Below are 27,974 nucleotides of genomic sequence, written 5' to 3'. Positions count from 1 at the left end.
GAAACAGAAAATATTTATTAGGCCAAACATTACTGTTGTATACAGTAGCATACAACAAAACCATAAACATATGTAAACCAAAAGTATATTCTTTAGAATACAGTAAAGAACACAATTGTGTGTGTGGGGTCCCGGGGGGACAGTCCAGGAATTGGTAGGGTGGGGGCAGTCACCAGTGCTAAGCTACCCTCCATCTCTTCTCCGGCCTGGGTCTGGCCACAATACTTCGTCCACATCACAAGATACCTTGGACAGAGGCACCCTCTATGTCACCACATGCGTCCTCCAATGCCTGGAAAAGCGGCATGCGGGCATAGGGTTGGCGATCATACACTTTCCAGCGCCGGGCTGAGAAGAATTCCTCTGTGGGATTTAGAAAAGGTGAATATGGGGGTAGGTACAAAACTACAAATTGTGGATGGGTGGCAAACCGGTTTTGGACCAGAACAGCCCGGTGAAAACTAACATTGTCCCATAAAACCACAAATCTAGCAGACTCCTGATCTGGATCAGGGACAAGCATTGTGTAAATTACACCAGAAAAGTGAGCATATGGCCGGTGTTGTACGGACCCAGTGTGGCGTTGTGATGGAGGACCCCGTTTTGAGTGATGGCAGCACATATAGTTACCCCCACGCTGTCCGGGGACATTGGTAAATGCCCTCTGTCCTATTACATTTCTTCTGCGGTGCCTGGTTTTGGTGAGGTTGAAGCCAACCTCATCCACATAAATAAATTCATGGTGAATTACATGGGCATCCAGCTCTAATACTCTCTGTAACAGACAAAAGGATATACAGATGAGTAAATATGGTCTGAAGTACTGGAAGTAGTTTTGCAAACATACCTCTACAAAGTCATATCGCATATTCTTGTTAGAGTTTCTCTCAAATGACACCTTGTGAAGTTGTCTCATCGTCACTCGGTGCCGTTGGAGGATGCGTTGTATGGTCGACAGGCTTACAGCATTGATGTTGTTAAGTATGGTGTCATTATTCAAGATATGCTCTCTAATCCTAATTGCATTGTTGGCCAAAACCACATTTATAATTGCAGTCTCTTGTACATCTGTAAACAAGCGTCCTCGTCCTCCATGATGTCTTTGCCTTTCCACTCTGTACAGAATTCAAACACAGTATGTGTTCAGCATAGGAACTGTAAACAATGTACAAAAACATGTAGTACAGCCTGATAACCAACCTCATTCATTCAATGCAGTGCAGTAAATGGATGGCTTAGGGTTACAAATGTTTATGCAATACTATGCAGTCATACGTATTTTACAGTACATAACTGTAATGCTAAAATAGTCATTAGATAATTGCATACCTGTTCTCATTTCTGAAGGGTCGAATTATGGACGCCACTATAAATCGACTCAAGTTGGGCTGGACTCTCAGTCCAGCCTCTCTCATGGTCAAACCGTGGTTGATCACATGATCAACCATTGTTGCCCTAATCTCATCAGAGATGGCTCTCCTTCCTTCTCTTCTTTGCCCTCGTCCTCTTCTTCCTCTTCCTCTCCCTCCTACTCCTCTTGCTCTCTGTCCATTGTTGGCATCCATTGTTCAAAACAGGTAATCTGACCTTTGACATATGTATAGGCCTATACTACAGTAAAGCAGTGATTGGTTGGTGATCAGTTAAGCTATTAGTGTTTGCACATGTGAGGAGTGTGTGTGTGTGACCTGGTGAATAAGTGTAGCATTTTGATTGGTTGTGTTTGGAAAAGGAAAGCAAGTCACTTCCTGTTAGATTTTTGTGTTTTAAGTAGAGAATTGTGTGTAGTGTCTTGAAAAAAGTTTTTATGCAATTGACAACTGAGTCAAAGGCTGGGAAATAGCTTCTGGTTTTGGATATTTCGTGTGTAGTTTTGCACTTTGAGTGAGAGGTTTCAAAAATCGTGTGACATTAAAAGATTTTGTGTGTAAGCAGTTGGAAAAAACTGTATTATTATTCTGGCTGAAGTAACTATAGCAGGAGTCAAATAAATGCTGTCCTCCCGACCTCTCCTCTGATTGGTTGATGCTTTCCACCTCTCCTCTACTTTGATAGGTTGATGTGGTTCCATTCAAGGAGGAGGGTGGTGACATGAGAGGAGGGTCCACAAGGCAAGCTGTTCTGTTATTTCATCAAGTTTGTTTGCAGAGTTTAACTCCATTAGGAAGGTGAACTAGAGACCAGCAACAACTGAATAACAGAACTTCCACAGCGCTGCCCGAGCCCTTCAGTTTCAGAACTTTTAGTTGCATCAAATTAGGAACTTTCACTCAAAACAGCAACGTGTTTCCTCATACACACACACACAGAAAGACAGAGACAGACAGAGAGAAGGGGACCAGACAGACTAACCCTCACCTTGTAGCCGGAAAGGTTGCGTCTTTCCCGGAGATGAAGATCCAGTTCGCTCCGCTAAACATCCCGCTGCGGAGGAGACTCCAGACAGCTGCTGTGCTGCAGTGGGTTTTCTCTTTCCTGGCGCTAGGTAAGCCTCTCTCTCGCTCTGTGTGTGTGTGTGTGTGTGTGTGTGTGTGTGTGTGTGTGTGTGTGTGTGTGTGTGTGTGTGTGTGTGTGTGTGTGTGTGTGTGTGTGTGTGTGTGTGTGTGTGTGTGTGACATAACATTTTTATTTGATTTGAAGGGTAAATCAATCCGTTTGTTGCTAAATAGAGTAAATAGTAACTCTGATTAGGCTAGAGAGACTATTTCTCAGCAAAAGTAGGTAACACAAAGGCTTGCACAAATTAATCAATATCTTTATTGACTGTCTGGTCTAATGTCAGTTTAGTGTCTGTCCCCATGACGATTAGACTGGTCCTAGGTTAGTGGTTAGGTTAGTGTCTAATGGTTCAGGTTTGGGCTGGGGTAGTGTGATCTGGTCCTAGATCAGTGGTTAGGGTTGTATAGTATAACGGAGTGATATGGTTCTGGATAATCTAGGAACACCTGCTCCACAGTTTGACTTGGCACTAATGGCGCCATGGAAGAGGTTCCTTTTTTGTGACGCTGCTGGTTAGTACGTTGTCAAGCGGGTGGTCACGTGTGTTTGTGAGCAGAGGACTGCTGGTGGGAGCCCAGTAAACGGGACAGTGGAGAAGCCAAGCAGTTAGCATTCTTCTATCCATTGTAACAGCTGGAGGGAGTTCAGATTCTATAGAGAGGATTCTAGACTTTCTGTGTTTTCTGGTCCATATGATTGGCTCTCTCTGGACTCCATGACCTCACAATGATCTGATCCATCTAACCCTTACCGTCTAACCCTTACCCTGACTCTGTCTCTGCTACGTCTCAACTGTGAAGCTGGGGTCACCTTGGTAGGAGTAAGGGACAGGGGTACTGTGTGTGTAGAGGGTAGTGGGTGAGAGTGCATGGCTGGCGTTCGCCCACTTGGCTCTGCTCACATACACACCACACACACACACACACACACACGCACACGCACACGCACACGCAGACATTTACTCTATGTTCTCCTTTACCAACCATGTGAAATTATTCTCCTCCTGCCAACTCCCCCTCCCCCAGAGAGCAACTGACCAGTGACATGTCTTCATGTCTTCCCTCTCTCCCACCCAGAGAGTAACTGACCAGTGACATGTCTCTCTCCCCCCCCCCCCCCCCTCCCCCAGCCCAGTGCTGTCTAGCAGGCTATGTGTTGCTATGCGTCTCTGACTGGTGGGTTCTGGCTGCGCTGTATGCTGGTTGGCTGTATCTGGACAGGGACACACCCACCAGTGGGGGTCGGAGGTCAGAGTGGCTTCGGAACTGGAGCGTCTGGAAACACTTCAGAGACTACTTCCCTCTCAATGTAAGACTCTAAACTATAACCCTAACACTAACAGGGTTCCTACATGGGCCGTAACTCTTTCATTGTGTGCGACGCTCCCATTAATATCAATGAAACCTAGGTCTACTGCACACACCAATTTAAACACACACACCAATACACACAAATCAAATCAAATGTATTTATATAGCCCTTCGTACATCAGCTGATATCTCAAAGTGCTGTACAGAAACCCAGCCTAAAACCCCAAACAGCAAGCAATGCAGGTGTAGAAGCACAGTGGCTAGGAAAAACTCCTTAGAAAGGCCAAAACCTAGGAAGAAACCTAGAGAGGAACCAGGCTATGAGGGGTGGCCTCTTCTGGCTGTGCCGGGTGGAGATTATAACAGAACATGGCCAAGATGTTCTACTGTTCATAGATGACCAGCAGGGTCAAAAGATAATAATCACAGTAGTTGTCGAGGGTGCAACAAGTCAGCACCTCAGGAGTAAATGTCAGTTGGCTTTTCATAGCCGATCATTAAGAGTATCTCTACCACTCCTGCTGTCTCTAGAGAGTTGAAAACAGCAGGTCTGGGACAGGTAGCACGTCCGGTGAACAGCTCAGGATTCCATAGCCGCAGGCAGAACAGTTGAAACTGGAGCAGCAGCACGACCAGGTGGACTGGGGACAGCAAGGTGTCATCATGCCAGGTAGTCCTGAGGCATGGTCCTAGGGATCAGGTACTCTGAGGGAATGAAAGAAAGAGAGAATTAGAGAGAGCATACTTAAATTCACACAGGACACCGGATAAGACAGAAGTACTCCAGATATACTGACACTAGCCCCCCGACACAAACTACTGCAGCATAAATACTGGAGGCTGATACAGGAGGGGTCAGGAGACACTGTGGCCACGTCCGACGATACCCCCAGGCAGGGCCAAACAGGCAGGATATAACCCCACCCACTTTGCCAAAGCACTTTCTATCTATCCCTCTCTCTAGCTACCTATCTATCGCTCAATATTTTTCATTAAATTCAATGGGCTTTATTGGCATGGGAAACATATGTTAACATTGCCAAAGCAAGTGAAGGAGATAAACAAAAGTGAAATAAACAATTAAAATGGACAGTAAACATTACACTCACAAAGTTCCAAAATAATAAAGACATTACAAATGTATATACAGTATATAACTTCCGACTTCAACTGAACTGTATGTGGTGAGTGAGCCTTCAACCCTGGTTCTAACTACAGTACCTGTCCCCCCCCCCCCCAGCTCATAAAGACAGTGGATCTGGACCCTGGTTCTAACTACAGTACCTGTTCCCCCCCCCCCAGCTCATAAAGACAGTGGATCTGGACCCTGGTTCTAACTACAGTACCTGTTTCTCTCTCCCCCCCCCTCCCCAGCTCATAAAGATGGTGGATCTGGACCCTGGTTCTAACTACATCTTTGGGTTCCACCCCCATGGTGTTCTAGTGGCGGGGGGTTTTGGGAACTTCTGTACGGAGGCGTCAGGGTTCTCCTCGCTGTTCCCCGGGCTGACCCCCTACCTCCTGATGCTGCCATTCTGGTTCAGAGTACCCTTCTTTAGGGACTACATCATGTGTGGAGGTTGGTACCCTAACCTCTAACCCCTCACCCTAATACCCTTCTTTAGGTACTACATCATGTTTGGAGGTTAGTAATTCTGACCTCTAACCCCTAACCTCTGATGACTGATCCTGATCTTCAGGGACTACATCATGTGTGTAGGTTAGTAACCCTGAACTCTAACCCCTAACCTCTGACCCTGATATCCCACTTCAGGGACTACATCATGTGTGGAGGTTAGTAACCCTGAACTCTAACCCCTAACATCTGACCCTGATATCCCACTTCAGGGACGACATCATGTGTGGAGAAAAGGCTGAGTGGTTAGTATGTGTAGTGTGTTGTGTGTATACACACTGTATTTTCTCAGTCACAGGGTTGTCCAGTTGTGAAAGTTTCTGTTGAAATATCTGACAATGCTGACCAAGTAGGTAACACTGACACACACACACACACACACACACCTCTCCTCACCTCTCCCACTCCTCTGTCAGACAGACTTACTCAACTCTATTTCACAACAGGCAAGTGGCTGACTGTGTACATACAGTGTGTGAGCTCGCAAGTACTCATCATCCATCCATTCAACATCCTGAATACATGGCTCTCTCTGTGTCTACAGGGGAACATCTTGAATACATCTCTCTCTCTCTCTGTGTCTACAGGGGAACATCCTGAATACATGTCGCTCTCTCTGTGTCTACAGGGGAACATCCTGAATACATCTCTCTCTCTCTCTGTGTCTACAGGGGAACATCCTGAATACATGTCTCTCTCTCTGTGTCTACAGGGGAACATCCTGAATACATGTCTCTCTCTCTGTGTCTGCAGGGTCACCTTCAGAACATCCTGAATACATGTCTCTCTCTCTGTGTCTGCAGGGTCACCTTCAGAACATCCTGAATAGATGTCTCTCTGTGTCTACAGGGAAACATCCTGAATACATGTCTCTCTGTGTCTACAGGGGAACATCCTGAATACACGTCTCTCTCTCTGTGTCTACAGGGAAACATCCTGAATACATGTCTCTCTATCTCTGTGTCTACAGGGAAACATCCTGAATACATGTCTCTCTGTGTCTACAGGGAAACATCCTGAATACATGTCTCTCTCTCTGTGTCTACAGGGCAACATCCTGAATACATGTCTCTCTCTGTGTCTGCAGGGTCACCTTCCAAACATCCTGAATACATGTCTCTCTCTCTGTGTCTACAGGGGAACATCCTGAATACATGTCTCTCTCTCTGTGTCTACAGGGGAAATCCTAAATACATGTCTCTCTCTCTGTGTCTGCAGGGTCACCTTCAGGACATCCTGAATACATGTCTCTCTGTGTCTACAGGGGAACATCCTGAATACATGTCTCTCTCTCTGTGTCTACAGGGGAACATCCTGAATACATGTCTCTCTCTGTGTCTACAGGGGAACATCCTGAATACATGTCTCTCTCTCTGTGTCTACAGGGGAAATCCTAAATACATGTCTCTCTCTCCGTGTCTACAGGGAAACATCCTGAATAGATGTCTCTCTGTGTCTACAGGGACACATCCTGAAGAGATGTCTCTCTGTGTCTACAGGGAAACATCCTGAATGCATGTGTCTCTGTGTCTACAGGGAAACATCCTGAATACATGTCTCTCTGTGTCTACAGGAAAACATCCTGAATACATGTCTCTCTGTGTCAACAGGAAAACATCCTGAATACATGTATCTCTGTGTCAACAGGAAAACATCCTGAATACATGTCTCTCTGTGTCAACAGGGGAACATCCTGAATACATGTCTCTCTCTCTGTGTCTACAGGGAAACATCCTGAATACATGTCTCTCTGTGTCTACAGGGGAACATCCTGAATACATGTCTCTCTCTCTGTGTCTACAGGGAAACATCCTGAATACATGTCTCTCTGTGTCTACAGGGGAACATCCTGAATACATGTCTCTCTCTGTCTACAGGGTCACCTTCAGAACATCATGAATACATGTCTCTCTCTGTGTCTACAGGGGAACATCCTGAATACATGTCTCTCTCTCTGTGTCTACAGGGAAACATCCTGAATACATGTCTCTCTCTCTGTGTCTACAGGGAAACATCCTGAATACATGTCTCTCTCTCTGTGTCTACGGGGGAACATTCTGAATACATGTCTTTCTCTGTGTCTACAGGGGAACATCCTGAATACATGTCTCTCTCTCTGTGTCTACAGGGAAACATCCTGAATACATGTCTCCCGTTCTGTGTCTACAGGGGAACATCCTGAATACATGTCTCTCTCTCTGTGTCTACGGGGGAACATTCTGAATACATGTCTTTCTCTGTGTCTACAGGGGAACATCCTGAATACATGTCTCTCTCTCTGTGTCTACAGGGAAACATCCTGAATACATGTCTCCCTCTGTGTCTACAGGGAAACATCCTGAATACATGTCTCTCTTTCTGTGTCTGCAGGGTCACCTTCAGAACATCCTGAATACATGTCTCTCTCTCTGTGTCTACAGGGAAACATCTTGAATACATATCTCTCTGTGTCTACAGGGGAACATCCTGAATACATGTCTCTCTCTGTGTCTACAGGGAAACATCCTGAATACATATCTCTCTCTCTGTGTCTACAGGGAAACATCCTGAATACATGTTTCTCTCTGTGTCTACAGGGAAACATCCTGAATACATGTCTCTCTCTGTGTCTACAAGGTCACCTTCAGAACATCCTGAATACATGTCTCTCTCTCTCTCTCTGTCTACAGGGTCACCTTCAGAACATCCTGAATACATTTATCTCTCTGTGTTTCCAGGGGAACATCCTGAATATATCTCTCTCTCTCTCTCTGTCTACAGGGGAACATCCTGAATACATGTCTCTCTGTGTCTACAGGGGAACATCCTGAATACAAGTCTCTCTCTCTGTGTCTTCAGGGGAACATCCTGAATACATGTCTCTCTCTGTGTCTACAGTGTCACCTTCAAATCAAACTTTATTTGTCACATGCGCCGAATACAACAGAATACTGTGAAATGCTTACTTACAAGCCCTTAACTTGTTATGGCCGCAATCCCGATATCGGGATAAGTGTCGTCAACAACCGCTGAATAGCATAGCGCTACATTTAATAAATATTACTACAAATATTTATATTCATGAAATCACAAGTACAATATAGGAAAATACAGTTTAGCCTTTTGTTAATCTACCTGTCGTGTCCGATTTTGAAATTATGCTTTTCAGCGACGGCAATCCAAGCGTTTGTGTAAGTTTATCGATCGCATGACAAAACATTAAGTACACTTAGCATCAGGTAGCTTGGTCACGAAAATCAGAAAAGCAATCAAATTAATCGTTTACCTTTGATGATCTTTGGATGTTTTCACTCACGAGACTCCCAGTTACACAAACAAATGTTCCTTTTGTTCCATAAAGTTTATTTTTATATCCAAAATACCTCCGTTTGTTTGTTGTGTTATGTTCAGAAATCCACAGGAAAGAGCGGTCACGACAACGCAGATTAAAATTCCAAATAGTTTCCATAATGTCCACAGAAACATGTCAAACGTTTTTATAATCAATCCTCAGGTTGTTTTTAAAATATATAATCGATAATTTATAACCCGCAAATGTCTTTCACAGTAGGAGAGGGGAAAACAATGGCTGTCCAAATTCTGTTGCGCGAGCAAAACTCATGTGACCACTTGACGCGATGTTATCGTTCTGGCTCATTTTTCAAAATAAAAGCCTGAAACTATGTCTGAAGACTGACACCTTGAGGAAGCGATAGGAAAAGGAATCTGGTTCATATCCCTTTAAATCCAGCAAAGGGAGGCTATGGAACATGGAGTTTTCAAAATAGAAGCCCTGATTTTCAACAGGGTTTCACCTGCAATATCAATATTCCCCTGTCAATATTTTGACAGTTTTGGAAACTTTAGAGTTTTCTATCCAATACTAATAATAATATGCATATATTAGCAACCGAGACTGAGGAGCTGGCCGTTTACAATGGGCACCTTTTCATCCAAGCTACTCAATACTGCCCCTGCAGCCATAAAAAGTTAACCAACAATGCAGTTCAAGAAAGAGTTAAAAAAACATTTACCAAATAAACTATAGCAAAAAAAGAATAAGGTTAAGGGGGTTAAGGTGTTTGTGTGTTTGTGTGATGTGTGTATTATGTGTTCATGCCAGGTCTGGTATCCAGTGAGAAAGCCAGCCTGTCCTACCTGCTCTCAGCTCCTAGAGGAGGTAATGTGGCGGTGGTGGCTATAGGGGGCGCTCCAGAGGCTCTAGACGCCCGGCCAGGTGCTCTCACCCTTCAGATTCTACACCGCAAGGGATTCATCAAACTGGCACTAAAACACGGGTAGGCCTGAAGTACAGGTGGGTCTGAAACACTGGTAGGTCTGAAACACAGATAGGCATGAAAAACAGTTACGTTTGAACAGGGTTGGGGTCAAATTAATTTAAATTCCAGCGAGCAGTATGGTATGTAGTGGGCAGCCAGACGGGTCATTTTAGAGATTAGCGAAGGGACTTAATTCGGGGAGGAAACAGTTTAGAAAGAATACGCTTGTGTCCATACAAACCACCCTGAACATGCCAGTTCAGGGTCAGGCCTGATTCGTTTTGGGAAGGGATACTGTCTGGGAAGACCAAATAAAAGTAACCTGAATTGGTATTTCTGCTTCCTGAATTGACTGGAATTTAAATGTAGTTGACCCCAATCCTGGGTCTGAACACGGGTAGGTGGGAAGCACGTCTGAACGCGGGTAGGTGGGAAGCACGTCTGAACGCGGGTAGGTGGGAAGCACGTCTGAACGCGGGTAGGTGGGAAGCACGTCTGAACACGGGTAGGTGGGAAAAACAGGTAGATGTCAAACACGGGTAGGTCTGAAACACGGCTAGGTTTGAAACATCTGAAACACGTGTATTGGATATTGTAATTCAATATTACGTGTGGTGTGTTTAATGTTAATGTACTGTATGCGTGTGGTGTTCATTAAGGCCCAGCTGGTCCCAGTGTAATGTTAATATCCAGCTGGTCCCAGTGTAATGTTAATGCCCGGCTGGTCCCGGTGAAATGTTAATGCCCGGCTGGTCCCGGTGAAATGTTCATGACCGGCTGGTCCCGATGAAATGTTAATATCAAGCTGGTCCCAGTGTAATGTTAATGCCCGGCTGGTCCTGGTGTAACGTTAATGCCTGGCTGGTCCCAGTGTAATGTTAATATCCAGCTGGTCCCAGTGTAATGTTAATGCCCGGCTGGACCCGGTGCAATGTTAAAGCCCGGCTGGTCCCGGTGCAATGTTAATATCAAGCTGGTCTCTTAATACCCCGCTGGTCCCAGTGTAATGATAATACCCAGCTGGTTCCAGTGTAATTTTAATATCCAGCTGGTCCCAGTGTAATGTTAATAGCCAGCTGGTCCCAGTGTAATCTTAATACCCAGCTGGTCCCAGTGTAATGTGTATAGCCAGCTGGTCCCAGTGTAATGTTAATATCCAGCTGGTCCCAGTGTAATGTTAATATCCAGCTGGTCCCAGTGTAATTTTAATATCCAGCTGGTCCCAGTGTAATGTTAATGCCTGGCTGGTCCCTTAATACCCAGCTGGTCCCAGTGTAATGTTAATATCCAGCTGGTCCCAGTGTAATGTTAATGCCCGGCTGGTCCCTTAATACCCAGCTGGTCCCAGTGTCATGTTAACAGCCAGCTGGTCCCAGTGTCATGTTAATAGCCAGCTGGTCCCAGTGTCATGTTAATATCCAGCTGGTCCCAGTGTCATATTTAAACCCAGCTGGCCCCAATGTAATGTTAATACCGAGCTGGTCCCTTCATGCCCAGCTGGTCCCAGTGTAATTTTACTATCAAGCTGGTCTCTTAATACCCAGCTGGTCCCAGTGTCATGTTAATCCCCAGCTGTTCCCTTAATACCCAGCTGGTCCTAGTGTAATGTTAATACCCAGCTGGTCCTAGTGTAATGTTAATACCCAGCTGGTCCCAGTGTAATGTTAATACCCAGCTGGTCCCAGTGTCATGTTAATTCCCAGCTGGTCCCAGTGTAATGTTAATACCCAGCTGTTCCCAGTGTAATGTGTATAGCGAGCTGGTCCCAGTGTAATGTTAATACCCAGCTGATCCCAGTGTCATGTTAATATCCAGCTGGTCCCAGTGTAACGTTAATACCCAGCTGGTCCCAGTGTAATGTTAATATCCAGCTGGTCCCTTAATACCCAGCTAGTCCCAGTGTAATGTTAATGCCCAGCTGGTCCCAGTGTAATATTAATGCCCAGCTGGTCCCAGTGTAATATTAATGCCCAGCTGGTCCCAGTGTAATGTTAATGCCCAGCTGGTCCCAGTGTAATGTTAATACCCAGCTGGTCCCAGTGTAATATTAATGCCCAGCTGGTCCCAGTGTAATATTAATGCCCAGCTGGTCCCAGTGTAATGTTAATACCCAGCTGGTCCCAGTGTAATGTTAATACCCAGCTGGTCCCAGTGTAATGTTAATATCCAGATGGTCCCAGTGTAATGTTAATTCCAGCTGGTCTCAGTGTCATGTTAATACCCAGCTGGTCCCAGTGTAATGTTAATACCCAGCTGGTCCCAGTGTAATGTTAATATCCAGCTGGTCCCAGTGTAATGTTAATGCCCAGCTGGTCCCAGTGTAATGTTAATAGCCAGCTGGTCCCTTAATACCCAGCTGGTCCCAGTGTAGTGTTAATATCCAGCTGGTCAAGTGTAATGTTAATACCCAGCTGGTCCCTTAATATCCAGCTAGTCCCAGTGTAATGTCAATACCTAGCTGGTCCCAGTGTAATGTTATAACCCAGCTGGTCCCAGTGTAATGTTTACACTGGGACCAGCTGGGTATAATGTTAATACCCAGCTGGTCCTAGTGTAATGTTAATACCCAGCTGGTCCCTTAATATCCAGCTGGTCCCAGTGTAATGTCAATACCCAGCTGGTCCCAGTGTAATGTTAATAGCCAGCTGGTCCCAGTGTAATGTTAATACCCAGCTGGTCTAAGTGTAATGTTAATACCAATCTGGTCCCAGTGTAATGTTAATGCCCGGCTAGTCCCAGTCTAATGATTTATGCCTGGCTGGTCCCAGTGTAATGTTAATGCCCGGCTGGTCCCATTGTAATTTTAATATCCAGCTGGTCCCAGTGTAGTGTTAATACCCAGATGGTCCCAGTGTAATGTTAATACCCAGCTGGTCACAGTTGTAATGTTAATATCCAGCTGGTCCCAGTGTAATGTTAATATCCACACGACCATGCAATCTCCATAGACAAACATTGGCAGTAGAATGGCCCGTACTGAAGAGCTTAGTGACTTTCAATGTAGCACCGATGTAGGATGACAGTTTTTCAAATGTTTATCCTGCTAGAGCTTCCCCAGTCAACTGTAAATTATGTTATTGGTAAGTGGAAACATCTAGGGGCAACCATAGCCCATCCGCTGTGGTAGGCCACACATGCTCACCGAACTGGACTGCCGAGTGCTGACGTGCCTAGCGCTTAAGAATAGGCTTTCCTCCGTTGCAACCCTCACTACCTAGTTCCAAACTGCCTCTGGAAGCAACTTCAGCACAATAACTGTTCATCGGGAGCTTCATGAAATGGGTTTCCATGGCCAAGCAGTCGCACACAAACCTAAGATAACCATGCGCAATGCCAACCGTCGGCTGGAGTGGGGTAAAGCTCGCCAACATTGGACTCTGGAGCAGTGGAAACGCAGTCTCTGGAGTGATGAATCACGCTTCACCATCTAGCAGTCTGTCGGATGAATCTGGGTTTGGCGGATGCCAGGAGAACGCTACCTTCTCGAATGCATAGTGCCAACTGTAAAGTTTGGCGGAGAGGAATAATGGTCTGGGGCTGTTTTTCATGTTTCGGGGTAGAGCCCTTAGTTCCAGTCAAGGGAATTTACATTCTAGACGCCTCTGTGCTCCCAACTTTGTGGCAACAGTTTGGGGGAAGACCTTTTCCTGTTTCAGCATGACAATTCCCCTGTGCAGAAAGCAAGGTCCATACAGAACTGGTTTGTCGAGATTTGGATGCCGACTGCGAGCCGGCCTAATCGCCCAACATCAGTGCCGGACCTCACTAGTGCTCTTGTGGCTGAATGGAAGCAAGTTCCCGCAGCAGTGTTCCATCATCTAGTGTAAAGCCTTCCCAGAAGAGGGGATGCTGTTATAGCAGCAAACGGGGGACAACCTCTATATTAATGCCCATGATTTTGGAATGAGATGTTTGCCGAGCATGTATCCACATCCTTTTGGTCATATAGTTTATGTTACACCTTGGCAGCGTTATCAGAAAGCACAACATTTATTTTCACTGCTACACAGACGATAAACAACTTTTTAGCTGCACAGATAAATTATAAGACTGAATTAGTGATTTAATTACTTGAATGGCTCACTACTTCCTCCAGCTAAATCAAGTCAAGACAGAGGTACTTATTGTTGGACAAAAAGCACAGAGAGAGAATCTGGACATTTTTATTCACGGGCAATAAAGATAAAACACTAGGTAAAAAGCTGAGGTGTTATTTTAGATTCTGAACTCAATTTCGAATCACACATTAGGAATGTGACCAAAATAGCTTTTTACCACCTGAGGAACATTGCCAAGGTGATGCTGTTTCATTCTCAGGGTGATACAGAGAGACTCATTCATGCTTTTATTAAAAACAGGCTTGACTACTATAATGCTCTCCTGTCTGGTCTACCCAAGAGAGCCATTGGTCAACTGCAAAACATACAGAATGCTGCAGCACAGGTACTGACCATGACCAGATGGAGAGCACACATTACACCAGTTATACACCAGATAATTTCATTTTTTAAATATATTTGTTTATTTAACATTTATTTAACTAGGCAAATAAGTTAAGAACAAATTCTTATTTACGGCCTACACCGGCCAAACCTGGACAACGCTGGGCAATTGCACGCCGCCCTATGGGACTCCCAATCACTGCCGGTTGGCGCCAGAGGGGATGGCTGCCGTTTTACGTGATCCTAACCAACTGTGCTATTTTGAGTGTTTTTTGTAACATATTTTGTACATAATGTTTCTGCCACCATCTCTTATGACCGAAAAGAGCTTCTGATTATCAGAACAGCGATTACTCACCTCGAACTGGACAAAGAGTTTTTCTTTAATGAGTCTGACGCGAAGGATATATTGTTGTTCCCGGACCAGGCCCAAATCCCCGTCATTCACATGAAGAGGTGCCTTGTGGATGATCTGGATGCCTTGTGAGAATTTGTAGGTGAGTGGATAACCCGGCACTACCATCCGTCCTATTGGCCAACGTGCAATCACTGGAGAATAAACTGGATGAGCTCCAATGAAGACTATCCTACCAACGGGACATTAAAAACTGTAATATCTTATGTTTCACCGAGGCGTGGCTGAACGATGACATGGATAATACACAGTTGGCTGGGTTTTCTGTGCATCAGTAAATCAGAACAGTAAGACGAGGGGTGGTGGTATTTGTCAATAACAGCTGGTGGGCGATCTCAAGATACTGCTCGCCTGAGTATCTTATGATAAGCTGTAGACTACACTATCACACTATCCCTCATAGATATCATCCTAACCAACTTGCCCTCCAAATACACCTCTGCTGCTTTCAACCAAGATCTCAGCGAGCACTGCATTCGTAATGGGTCTGCGGTCAAACGACCTCATCACTGTCAAACGCTCCCTAAAACACTTCAGCAAACAGGCCTTTCTAATCGACCTGGCCTGGGAATCCTGGAAGGATATTGACCTCATCCCGTCAGTAGAGGATGCCTGGTTATTCTTTAAAAAGTGCCTTCCTCACCATCTTAAATAAGCATGCCCCATTCAAAAAATGTAGAACCAGGAACAGATACAGCCCTTGGTTCACTCCAGATCTGACTGCCCTTGACCAGCACAAAAACATCCTGTGGCATACTGCATTAGCATCGAATAACCCCCCTGATATGCAACTTTTCAGGGTTAGGAGTTAGGAGCCAATTATATATACAGGCAGTTAGGTAAGCTACGGCTAGCTTTTTCAATCAGAAATATGCATCCTGTACCACAAACTAAGAGCACCTCCACCCAGCTGCCCGCTGCACTGAAGCTAGGAAACACTGTCACCACCGATAAATCCACGATAATTGAGAATATAATAGTCATAATAATAATTTCTCTACATTGACCATGCTTTCCATCTGGCTACCCCTACCCCGGTCAACTGCCCTGCACCCCCCACAGCAACTCGCCCAAGCCTCCCCATTTCTCCTTCACCCAAATCCAGATAGCTGATGTTCTGAAAGAGCTGCAAAATCTGGACAACTACAAATCAGAAGGGCTAGACAATCTGGACCCTCTCTTTTTAAAATGATCTGCCGAAATTGTTGCAACTTCTATTACTAGCCTGTTCAACATCTTTCATATCGTCTGAGATTCCCAAAGATTGGAAAGCTGCCGCGGTCATCCCCCTCCTCAATGGGGGAGACACTAGACTCAAACTGCTACAGACCTATATCTATCCTACCCTGCCTTTCTAAGGTCTTCGAATGCCAAAATAACAAACAGATCACCGACCATTTCGAATCCCACCGTACCTTCTCCGATATGCAATCTGGTTTCCGAACTGGTCATGGGTGCACCTCAGCGTGCTTATATCATAACCACCATCGATAAGAGACATTACTGTGCAGCCGTATTCATCGACCTGGCCAAGGCTTTCGACTCTGTCAACCACCACATTCTTATCGGCAGACTCAACAGAATTGGTTTCTCAAATGACTGCCTCGCCTGATTCATCAACTACTTACTTCTCTGATAGAGTTCAGTGTGTCAAATCGGAGGGCCTGTTGTCCGGACCTCTGGCAGTCTCTATGGGGTTGCCACAGGGTTCAATTCTCGGGCCGACTCTCTTCTCTGTATACATCAATGATGTCGCTCTTGCTGCTTGTGATTCTCTGATCCACCTCTACGCAGATGACACCATTCTGTATTCTCCTGTCCCTTCTTTGGACACTGTGTTAACTAACCTCCAGACGAGCTTCAATGCCATACAACTCTCCTTTCATGACCTCCAACTGCTCTTAAATGCAAGTAAAACTAAATGCATGCTGTTCAGCCGATCGCTGCCTGCACCTGCCCGCCCATCCAGCATCACTACTCTGGACGGTTCTGACTTAGAATATGTGGACAACTACAAATACCTAGGTGTCTGGTTAGACTGTAATCTCTCCTTCCAGACTCACATCAAACATCTCCAATCCAAAATTCAATCTGGAATTGGCTTTCTATTTCGCAACAAAGCATCCTTAACTCATGCTGCCAAACATACCCTTGTAAAACTGACCATCCTACCGATCCTTGACTTCGGCGATGTCATTTACAAAATAGCCTCCAACACTCTACTCAACATATTGGATGCAGTCTATCATAGTGCCATCAATTTTGTCATCAAAGCCCCATACACTACCCACCACTGCGACCTGTATGTTCTCGTTGACTGGCCCTCGCTTCATACTCGTCTCCAAACCCACTGGCTCCAGGTCATCTACAAGTCTTTGCTAGGTAAAGCCCTGCCTTGTCTCAGCTCACTGGTCACCATAGCAGCACTCACCCATAGCACCCGCTCTAGCAGGTATATCTCACTGGTCACCCCCAAAGCCAATTCCTCCTTTGGCCGTCCTTTCGTTCTCTACTGCCAATGACTGGAACAAACTGCAAAAATCAGTGAAGCTGGAGACTCATATCTCCCTCACTAGCTTTAAGCACCAGCTGTCAGAGCAGCTCACAGATCACTGCACGTGTACATAGCCCATCTGTAAATAGCCCATCCCAACTACCTCATCCCCATACTGTATTTATTTATTATATCTTGCTCCTTTGCACCCCAGTATCTCTATTTGCACATTCATTTTCTGCACATCTATCACTCCAGTGTTTAATTGGTATATTGTAATTACTTCGCCACCATGGCCTATTTATTGCCTTACCTCCCTAATCTTTACCTAATTTGGACACACTGTATATAGACTTTTTCTATTGTATTATTTACCCTATGTTTGTTCATTCCATGTTTAACTCTGTGTTGTTGTATGTGTCGAACTGCTTTGCTTTATCTTGGCCAGGTTGCAGTTGCAAATGAGAACTGGTTATCAAGTAGCCTACCTGGTTAAATAAATAAAGATGAAATATATATATATATTTTTATCTACCAAGAAGGTTTTAATCTATATTTTTTGTAGACATCTATTTACCACCAGAAACTGTTTCTGGCACTAAGACTGCATTCAACGTAAGCAAACAAGAAAAAACTAATTCAGAAGTGGCGCTCCTAGGGATGCAAATTTAAATCAGTTTTACCTTTCTACCAGCGTGTAACATGTGCAACCAGACAACAACAAAAAACTTTAAACCACCTTAACTTCACAAAGCTCTCCCTCACCCTCCATTTGGCAAATTTGACCATAATGTTATCCTCAACTGATTCCTGCTTACAAGCAAAAACTAAAGCAGGAAGTACCAGTGACTCGCTCAATACGGAAGTGGTCAGATGACATGGATGCTAAACTACAGGACTGTTTTGCTAGTACAGACTGAAATACAGTACCTGTCAAATGTCTGGACATAACTACTCATTTGAGGGTTTTTCTTTATTTTTACTATTTTCTACATTGTAGAATAATAGTGAAGACATCAAAAATATGAAATAACACATATGGAATCATACAGTAACCAAAAAAGTGTTAAACAAATCAAAATATATGATATATTTGAGATTCTTCAATGTAGCCACCTAAATGCGTGGACCAAATCGTTGTGTTGTGAAAGGGTAGGGTTAGTAAACAGAAGATATCCCTATTTGCTTTAAAGACCAAGTCCATATTATGGCAAAAAAGCTCTAATAAGCAAAGAGAAATGACAGTCCATTATGACATTGAGATATGAATGTCAGTCAATGTGGAACATTTCTTTGAGTGCAGTCGTAAAAACCATCAAGCGCTATGATGAAACTGAGACATGAAGGTCAGTCAATGTGTAAAATTTCAAGAACTTTGAAAGTTTCTTCAAGTTCAGTCACAAAAACCATCAAGCGCTATGATGAAACTGGCTCTCATGAGGACCGCCACAGGAAAGGAAGACCCAGAGTTACCTCTGCTGCAGGAAGACCCAGAGTTACCTCTGCTGCAGGAAGACCCAGAGTTACCTCTGCAGCAGGAAGACCGAGAGTTACCTCTGCTGCAGGAAGACCCAGAAAGACTCAGTTACCTCTGCTGCAGAGGATAAATTCATTAGATTTAAATGATTTAACTGATTTAACTGCACCTCAGATTGCATGTAACAGACACATCTCAACATCAACCCTTCATAGGAGACTGCGTGAATCAGGCCTTCATAGTCGAATTGCTGCAAATAAACCACTACTAAAGGACACCAGTAAGAAGAAGAGTCCTGTTTGGGCCAAGAAACACGAGCAATGGAAATTAGATCGGTGGAAATCTGTCCTTTTGGTCTGAGTCCAAATTTGAGATTTTTGGTTCCAAACCCGCCGCGTCTTTTTGAGACGCAGAGTAGGTGAACGGATGATCTCCGCATGTGTAGTTCCCACCGTGAAGCATGGAGGAGGAGTTGTGAGGGTGCTTTGCTTGTGACACCGTTGGTGATTTATTTAGAATTCACAGCACAATTAACCAGCATGGCTACCACAGCATTCTGCAGCGACACGCCATCCATCTGGTTTGAGCTTTGTGGGACTATCATTTATTTTTCAACAGGACAATGACCCAACACACCTCAAGGCTGTGTAAGGGCGAATTGACCAATAAGAGTGATGGGGTGCTGCATCAGATGACCTTGCCTCCACAATCACCCGACCTAAACCCAGTTGAGATGGTTTGATGAGTTGGACCGCAGAGTGAAGGAAAAGCAGCCAATAAAGCAAAAGTAACCTGTCTAAATGACTACTGCCCCGTATCACTCACCTCTGTCGCAATGAAGTCACTTGAAACCGTGGTCAATCAACACCATCATTCCAAAAACCCTAGACCCACTCCAATTCGCATACTGCCCCAACAGATCCACAGGTGACACAATCTGAAATGCACTCCACACTACCCTTTCCCACCTGGACAAAAGGAACACATATGTGAGAATACTGTTCATTTGGGTGGCGCAGCGTCCAAAGGCACTGCCTCTCAGTGCTAGAGGCGTCACTACAGACCCTGGTTCAATTTCAGGCTGTATCACAACCGGTCGTGATTGGGAGTCCCATAGGGCGGTGCACAATTGAACCAGCGTCGTTCGGGTTTTGCTGGGGTAGGCCGTCATTGTATATAAGAATTTGTTCTTAACTGACTTTTCTAGTTAAATAAAAATAGCATAGTGCTCACAAAGCTCATCACCAAGCTAAGGACCCTGGGACTAAACACCTTCACCTGGATCTTGGACTTCTTGACGGGCCACACCCAGGTGGTAAGGGTAGGCAACAACACATCTACCACGCTGATCCTCAACACCGGTGCCCTTCAAGGGTGTGTGCTTAGTCCCCTCCTGTACTCCCTGTTCACCCACAATTGCGTAGCCAAACACAAATCCAACACCCTCATCAAGTTTGTTGACGGCACAACGGCGGTAGGCCTGATCACGACAACGATGAGACAGCCTATAGGGAGGAGGTCAGAGACCTGGCAGTGTGGTGCCAGGACAACAACCTTTCTCTCAACGTGAGCAAGACAAAGGAGCTGATCGTGGACTACAGGAAAAGGAGGGCCGAAAATGACCAACAAACCATCATGGTCCAAACACACCAAGACAGTCGTGAGGGCACGATAACGCCTATTCAGGAGACTGAAAAGATTTGTTATGGGTCCCCAGTTCCTCAAAGTTCTACAGCTGCACCATTTGAGAGCATCCTGACCATTTGCATCACCGCCTGGTATGGCAACTGCTCGGCATCCGACCTCATAGCACTACAGAGGGTAGTGCGTACGGCCCAGTACATCACTGCCAAGATAATACATCCACTAAGCCTCCTGCCATCCAGGACCTCTATATTAGCCACTCAAGTCATAGACTATCTGCTATCGCGCGGTTCCAGAGCACCAAGTCTAGGTCCAAATAGCTTCTACCTCATAAGACTGCTGCTGAACAATTAATCAAATGGCCACCTGGACTATTTACATAGACCCCCCTTTGTTTTTACACTGCTGCTACTCGCTGCTTATTATCTATTCATGGTCACTTTACCCCTACCTACATGTACATATTACCTTAATAATTACCTCGACTAACCTGTATCCTGGCACATTGACTCAGCACCGGTACCCCCTGTATATAGCCTCGATATTGTCATTTTTACTGTGATATTTTATTTATTTTTAAGAGCTTGGAAGTAAGCATTTCACAGTACGTTCTACACAAGTTATATTTGGCGCAAGTGACAAATAAACATTTTATTTGATTTTTAAAGGCTCTGCACTGGCTGCCTGTTTAAGATTATTAAGATTATTCCATTGGTTTTTAAATCAATCCATGATTGTGCACCCCCAGACATGCTTTAAGTTATGTACCCAGTAGGTCCCTCAGGTCCTCTGGCCTTTTAACTATCCCAAAGCCTAGGACCAAGAGGCATGGAGAGACAGCCTTTAGCTACTATGCCCCCATCCTCTGCAATAGCCTGCCAGAGAACCTGAGGGGCCCTAACTGGGGACATTTTTAAAAGAGATCTTAAAACCTTTCTAGCTTTGATTTTCTAGCTTTGATTTTGACTTTTATTCATTCAGCTTTTATTGTTATTCTTTAGTTTTTTATCCTCATACGTTTGTTGTGTAGTATTGCATGTTTTTTTAATTTGTTTTTTCCTGTGAAGCGCATTGCGTTGAATCCATGCCTGAAATGTACTGTAGAAATAAAGCTAGATTTTATGTTAATGTACTGTATCTATAGGGCTCAGTTAGTACCTGTGTTCTCCTTTGGGGAGAATGAGCTCTTCGACCAGATGACCAACCCTACCGGCTCGCCGCTCCGTTGGCTACAGGACCACCTGCAAAGGCTCATGGGAGTGGCACTGCCGCTGTTCACCGGGAGAGGAGTGTTCCAGTACAGCTTTGGTCTACTGCCCTACAGACAGCCCATACACACTGTTGGTATGAGACACACACACACTTTCTCCCCTATCTCGCCAGTGAGTATTTGTATTTATTATGGATCCCCATTAGTTCCTGTCAAGGCAGCAGCTACTCTTCCTGGGGTTTATTATGGATCCCCATTAGTTCCTGTCAAGGCAGCAGCTACTCTTCCTGGGGTTTATTATGGATCCCCATTAGTTCCTGTCAAGGCAGCAGCTACTCTTCCTGGGGTTTATTATGGATCCCCGTTAGATCCTGCCAAGGCAGCAGCTACTCTTTCTGGGGTTTATTATGGATCCCCATTAGTTCCTGCCAAGGCAGCAGCTACTCTTCCTGGGGTTTATTATGGATCCCCATTAGTTCCTGCCAAGGCAGCAGCTACTCTTCCTGGGGTTTATTATGGATCCCCATTAGTTCCTGTCAAGGCAGCAGCTACTCTTTCTGGGGTTTATTATGGATCCCCATTATTTCCTGCCAAGGCAGCAGCTACTCTTCCTGGGGTTTATTATGGATCCCCACTAGTTCCTGCCAAGGCAGCAGCTACTCTTCCTGGGGTTTATTATGGATCTCCGTTAGTTCCTGCCAAGGCAGCAGCTACTCTTCCTGGGGTTTATTATGGATCCCCGTTAGTTCCTGCCAAGGCAGCAGCTACTCTTCCTGGGGTTTATTATGGATCCCCATTAGTTCCTGCCAAGGCAGCAGCTACTCTTCCTGGGGTTTATTATGGATCCCCATTAGTTCCTGCCAAGGCAGCAGCTACTCTTCCTGGGGTTTATTATGGATCCCCATTAGTTCCTGCCAAGGCAGCAGCTACTCTTCCTGGGGTTTATTATGGATCCCCATTAGTTCCTGCCAAGGCAGCAGCTACTCTTCCTGGGGTTTATTATGGATCCCCATTAGTTCCTGCCAAGGCAGCAGCTACTCTTCCTGGGGTTTATTATGGATCCCCATTAGTTCCTGTCAAGGCAGCAGCTACTCTTCCTGGGGTTTATTATGGATCCCCACTAGTTCCTGCCAAGGCAGCAGCTACTCTTCCTGGGGTTTATTATGGATCCCCGTTAGTTCCTGCCAAGGCAGCAGCTACTCTTCCTGGGGTTTATTATGGATCCCCATTAGTTCCTGCCAAGGCAGCAGCTACTCTTCCTGGGGTTTATTATGGATCCCCATTAGTTCCTGTCAAGGCAGCAGCTACTCTTCCTGGGGTTTATTATGGATCCCCACTAGTTCCTGCCAAGGCAGCAGCTACTCTTCCTGGGGTTTATTATGGATCCCCGTTAGTTCCTGCCAAGGCAGCAGCTACTCTTCCTGGGGTTTATTATGGATCCCCGTTAGATCCTGCCAAGGCAGCAGCTACTCTTCCTGGGGTTTATTATGGATCCCCATTAGTTCCTGCCAAGGCAGCAGCTACTCTTCCTGGGGTTTATTATGGATCCCCATTAGTTCCTGCCAAGGCAGCAGCTACTCTTCCTGGTGTTTATTATGGATCCCCATTAGGTCCTGCCAAGGCAGCAGCTACTCTTCCTGGGGTTTATTATGGACCCCCATTAGTTCCTGCCAGGGCAGCAGCTACTCTTCTTGGGGTCCAAAAATATTAAAGCACTTATATTACATATAAAACTAAATATAAAACTGTACATCATATAAAATTATTACACCACTACATATCTACAATACAAAATGTTTAATACCACCACATAACAATATCACAATGTATGCATGTGTCTGTGCCATTGTGATTCTCTTCACAGTCCCCGTTGTTCCATTATGTGTATTTTTACCAGTTTTTTTTTAAAATCTGATACTCCTAGAGTTTATGTAGTCATGGCTCTATGTAGCACTGTGTACCTCCCATAGTCTGTTCTGGACTTGAGGACTGTGAAGAGACTTCTGGTGGCTTGTCTTGTGGGGTAGGCATGGGTGTCCGAGATGTGTGCAAGTATTTTAAACAGACAGCTCGGTACATTCAGCTTGTCAACACCTCTTGCAAAAACAAGTAGTGATGAAGTTGATTTCTCCTCCTCTTTGAGCCATGAGAGATTGACATGCATGTCATTAACGTTAGCTCTCCGTTTGCTTTTAAAGGCCAGCATTGCTGCCCTGTTCTGAGTCCATCTTTGTGGCACCTGACCATCCCAGTGGGTTATAGAGAGAGAAATATGGATGAAACCTCTTCCTCTCTACCCCCTCCCTCTCTCTCCAGTGGGTAGGCCTATTCCAGTGGTCCAGACCCCCCCCCCCTCTCTCTCTCTCCAGTGGGTAGGCCTATTCCAGTGGTCCAGACCTCCCCCCCCCCCTCTCTCTCTCTCTCTCTCTCTCCAGTGGGTAGGCCTATTCCAGTGGTCCAGACCCCCCCCCCCTTCTCTCTCTCTCCAGTGGGTAGGCCTATTCCAGTGGTCCAGACCCCCCCCCCCCTCTCTCTCTCCAGTGGGTAGGCCTATTCCAGTGGTCCAGACCCCCCCCCCCCTCTCTCTCCAGTGGGTAGGCCTATTCCAGTGGTCCAGACACCCCCCCCCTCTCTCTCTCTCCAGTGGGTAGGCCTATTCAGTGGTCCAGACCCCCCTCTCTCTCTCTCTCTCTCTCCAGTGGGTAGGCCTATTCCAGTGGTCCAGACCCCCCCCCCCCTCTCATCTCTCTCTCTCTCCAGTGGGTAGGCCTATTCCAGTGGTCCAGACCCCCTCTCATCTCTCTCTCTCTCTCTCTCCAGTGGGTAGGCCTATTCCAGTGATCCAGACCCCCCCCCCTCTCTCTCTCTCTCTCCAGTGGGTAGGCCTATTCCAGTGGTCCAGACCCCCTCTCCCACTAAGGATGATATAGACGGTCTCCATTCTCTCTACCTGGAGGGCCTCACTACGGTGTTTGAAGACAACAAGGAGAACTACGGCATTGCACCAGACAAACACCTCCACTTCATCTAGACACACATCTGTGTGAAGAGTTGTTCACACGTATAATCAGAAAAAAAATAAGATTTACAGATTAACCCAAAGATGCTGCAACACCTTCTAGGTCAGAGTTCTAGCTTTTTTTTCTACTGTTATTGACTTGTTTATTGTTTACTCCATGTGTAACTCTGTGTTGTTGTCTGTTCACACTGCTATACTTTATCTTGGCCAGGTCGCAGTTGTAAATGAGGACTTGTTCTCAACTAGCCTACCTGGTTAAATAAAGGTGAAATAAAATGTTTAAAAATAGCTGGAGGTTAGGGTTCTGTAGAGTTTTATAAAACATCACAATACATTGCAGAGCGTTCAATTTGCCTGCTGTGGGGCAAGGAGACCCTCAGCTCTGCTAAAACCATTGACAACTGCGTGCCATTTTCAAGGAATTGTTAAATAAATGTTGTAATATCAGCATCTCTTGAAGAGCTTAGTCAGAACAACAAATGTCAGATTATTCCATGCAAAACGATTGCACACATGTAGCTCTATCATCAGAGTTATACAGCAAGTAACTGCATGCTTTCATGATCAGTAAACATCAATGATCATGTAATTTCAGATACGGGAGGGTAGCCTATCTATGTCTCAATATTGGCATCCGTTTATTGGATATTTGAGTGATATGAAATACACTGAACAAAAATATCATTGCAACATGTAAAGTGTTGGTTTCATGAGCTAAAATAAAAGATCCCAGAAATGTTCCATACAAACAAAAATATTATTTCTCAAATGTTGTGGACAAATTTGTTTAACTCCCTGCTAGTGAGTGTTTTTCATTTGCCACGATAATCCATCCACCTGTCAGGTGTGGCATATCAAGAAACGGATTAAACGCCAATTACACAAGTAAAATGGCAGCGGAAGAAATGGCAGCCTTTTTACGGTGCCTAACCAATTGTGCTGTTATGTGGGGGTTTTTCACGTCATTTGTGACTTATTTTGTACATAATGTTTCTGCCACCATATTTTACGGCAAAAAAGAGCTTCTGGATATCAGGACAGCGATCACTCACCTTGGATTAGACTAATATTTTTTCTTCAACAAGCAGGATGCACAGGATGTACTTCAGACACCCGACAAGGCCAACATCCCTGTTATTTGCAAGAGGAAGAGACGCAGATACAGAGGACACAGAGCAGCGTCACTCGTAAGGATCCGCAGACGGCGAGTGGGAAAGCTGCCGTTAGCGTCAATATTACTTGCCAATGTGCAATCTTGGACAATAAATTAGACGAGGTACGATCGCGAATATCCTACCAACGGGACATCAGAAACTGTAACATCTTATGTTTCACAGAATCATGGCTGAATAATGACATGGATATTGAGCTAGCGGGTTACACGCTGCACCGGCTAGATAGACCAGCACATTTCGGTAAAATGAGGGGGTGCGGTCTGTGCATATATGTAAACAACAGCTGGTGCACGAAATCTAAGGAAGTCTCTAGATTTTGAGTATCTTATGATAAGCTGTAGACCACACTATTTGCCTAGAGAATTTTCATCCATAATTTTCGTGGCTGTTTATTTACCACCACAGATGGATGCTGGCACTAAGACCGCCCTCAGTCAGCTGTATAAGGAAATAAACAAACAGGAAACCGCTCACCCAGAGGTGGCGCTCCTAGTGGCCAGAGACTTTAATGCAGGGAAACTTAAATCAGTCTTACCAAATTTCTATCAAAATGTTAAATGGGCAACCAGAGGGGGGAAAAAATCTAGAATTTTAACCAGGTAGGCAGTTTGAGAACATGTTCTCATTTAAAACTGGGACCTGGCCAAGATAAAGCAAAGCAGTGCGACACAAACAATAACACAGAGTTACACATGGAATAAACAAATGTACAGTCAATTACACACTAGAAAATGTGCCTTGTTAAACGTTAATTTGTGGAATTTCTTTCCTTCTTATTGCATTTGAGGCAGTTGTGTTATGACAAGGTAGGGGTGGTATACAGAAGATAGCCCTTTTTGGTAAACGACAAAGTCCATATTAAGGCAAGAACAGCTCAAATAAGCAAAGAGAAACGACAGTCCATCATTAATTTAAGACATGAAGGTCAGTCAATGTGTAAAATTTCAAGAACTTTGAAAGTTTCTTCAAGTTCAGTCACAAAAACCATCAAGCGCTATGATGAAACTGGCTCTCATGAGGACCGCCACAGGAAAGGAAGACCCAGAGGTCATTAGAGTTACCAGCCTCAGAAATTGACTGTGTGAATCAGGCCTTCATGGTCAAATTGCTGCAAAAAATCCACCACTAAAGAACACCAATAAGAAGTGTCACGTCTACTCCTGCTCCTCCCCTTCGGCATTCAACGTCTCTGGTACACCACTGGTCCTGGGATTACGCACACCTGGCATCAATCATTACGCGCACCTGCATGTCATCATGAGGCACACCTGGACTCCATTACCTCACCTATTACCGCCCCTATTTCTGGCACTCCCTTAGGTTCTTTCCCCAGTCAGTATTGTTCCTGTGTTTATGCAAAGACGCGAATGTTAGCTCGTTCCATGTTTGTTGTTTTATTCAACGTTTCACCTGCTTCTCAACATACAGCATCATCATTGGGCCAAGAAACAGAGTAATGTAAATTAGACCGGTGGAAATGTGTCCTTTGGTCTGGAGTCCAAATTGGAGATTTTCGGTTTCAACCTCCGTATCTTTGTGAGATGCGGTGTAGGTCAACAGATGGTCTCCGCATATGTATTTCCCACCGTAAAGCATGGAGGAGGAGGTGTGATGGTGCTTTGCTGGTGACACTGTCTGTGATTTATCTAGAATTCAAGGCACAATTAACCAGCATGGCTACCACAGAATTCTGCAGCGACACGCCATCCCATCTGGTTTGGGCTCATATGTTTTTCCACAGGACAATGACCCAACACACCTCCAGGCTGTGTAAGGGCTGTTTTACTAAGGAGAGTGATGGAGTGCTGCATCAGATGACCTAGCCTCCACAATCACCCGACCTCAACCAAATCGAGATGGTTTGGGATGAGTCGGACCGCAGAGTGAAGGAAAAGCAGCAAGTGCTCAGCATATGTGGGAACTCCCAAGACTTTTGGAAAAGCATTACATGTGAAGCTGGTTGAGTGCCAAGAGTGTGCAAAGCTTTCATTAAGGCAAAATGTGGCTACTTTGAAGAATATAAAATATATTTGGGTTTCTTTAACACTTTTTTTGGGGGGGGGGTTACTACATGATTCCATATGTGTTCATTACTTTTGATGTCTTCACTATTATTCTACAATGTAGAAAAATAGTACAATAAAGAAACCCTGGCATGAGTACGTGTGTTCATACTTTGAACGGTACTGTATCTACAATACAAAATGTATAATACCACCATACAACAATGTGTGTGTTTGTACCTTTGAATGTCTTCACACACAGGTACAGACAGTATTCTACTGCTTGCATCAGTTACCTGATGTGGGATAGTGTTCCATGTAGTCATGGCTCTATGTAGTGCTGTGAGCCTCCCATAATCTGTTCTGGCTTGGATTGTGAAGAGACCTCTGG

General features: G+C 45.0%; 1 protein-coding gene across 3 annotated transcripts; it reads left to right on the top strand.

Moving 5' to 3' along the window:
• On the top strand, positions 1 to 27,739 carry mogat3a (monoacylglycerol O-acyltransferase 3a). 3 transcript variants are annotated; one of them, XM_036958391.2, is made up of 6 exons: positions 1 to 2,485; positions 3,629 to 3,807; positions 5,184 to 5,388; positions 9,548 to 9,722; positions 21,321 to 21,520; positions 24,263 to 27,739. In XM_036958391.2, exons 1-6 carry the CDS (start codon positions 2,392 to 2,394, stop codon positions 24,415 to 24,417), a joined length of 1,008 nt encoding a protein of 335 aa, XP_036814286.1. In that variant the 5' UTR covers positions 1 to 2,391; the 3' UTR covers positions 24,418 to 27,739. The 3 variants fall into 3 exon arrangements, with proteins under 3 accessions (XP_036814286.1, XP_090071103.1, XP_090071102.1); XM_090214977.1 differs by having other exon boundaries at positions 24,147 to 27,739; XM_090214976.1 differs by lacking the exon at positions 24,263 to 27,739 and adding an exon at positions 23,703 to 24,122.
• The last annotated feature ends 235 nt before the right edge of the window (positions 27,740 to 27,974 follow it).

Source organism: Oncorhynchus mykiss, chromosome 21 (assembly GCF_057628025.1).
Source record: "Oncorhynchus mykiss isolate SJ-2025 chromosome 21, ASM5762802v1, whole genome shotgun sequence".
NCBI classification, from domain to species: Eukaryota; Metazoa; Chordata; class Actinopteri; order Salmoniformes; family Salmonidae; genus Oncorhynchus; species Oncorhynchus mykiss.
This window is presented reverse-complemented; position numbering and strand designations above follow the sequence as displayed.

Coding starts and splice junctions, on each gene's coding strand:
- mogat3a (XM_090214976.1), top strand. CDS start 2,392: ATGAAGATCCAGTTCGCTCCGCTAAACATCCCGCTGCGGAGGAGACTC. Junction 5,389..9,547: donor GGACTACATCATGTGTGGAG/GTTGGTACCCTA, acceptor TGTTCATGCCAG/GTCTGGTATCCAGTGAGAAA. Junction 9,723..21,320: donor AAACTGGCACTAAAACACGG/GTAGGCCTGAAG, acceptor CTGTATCTATAG/GGCTCAGTTAGTACCTGTGT.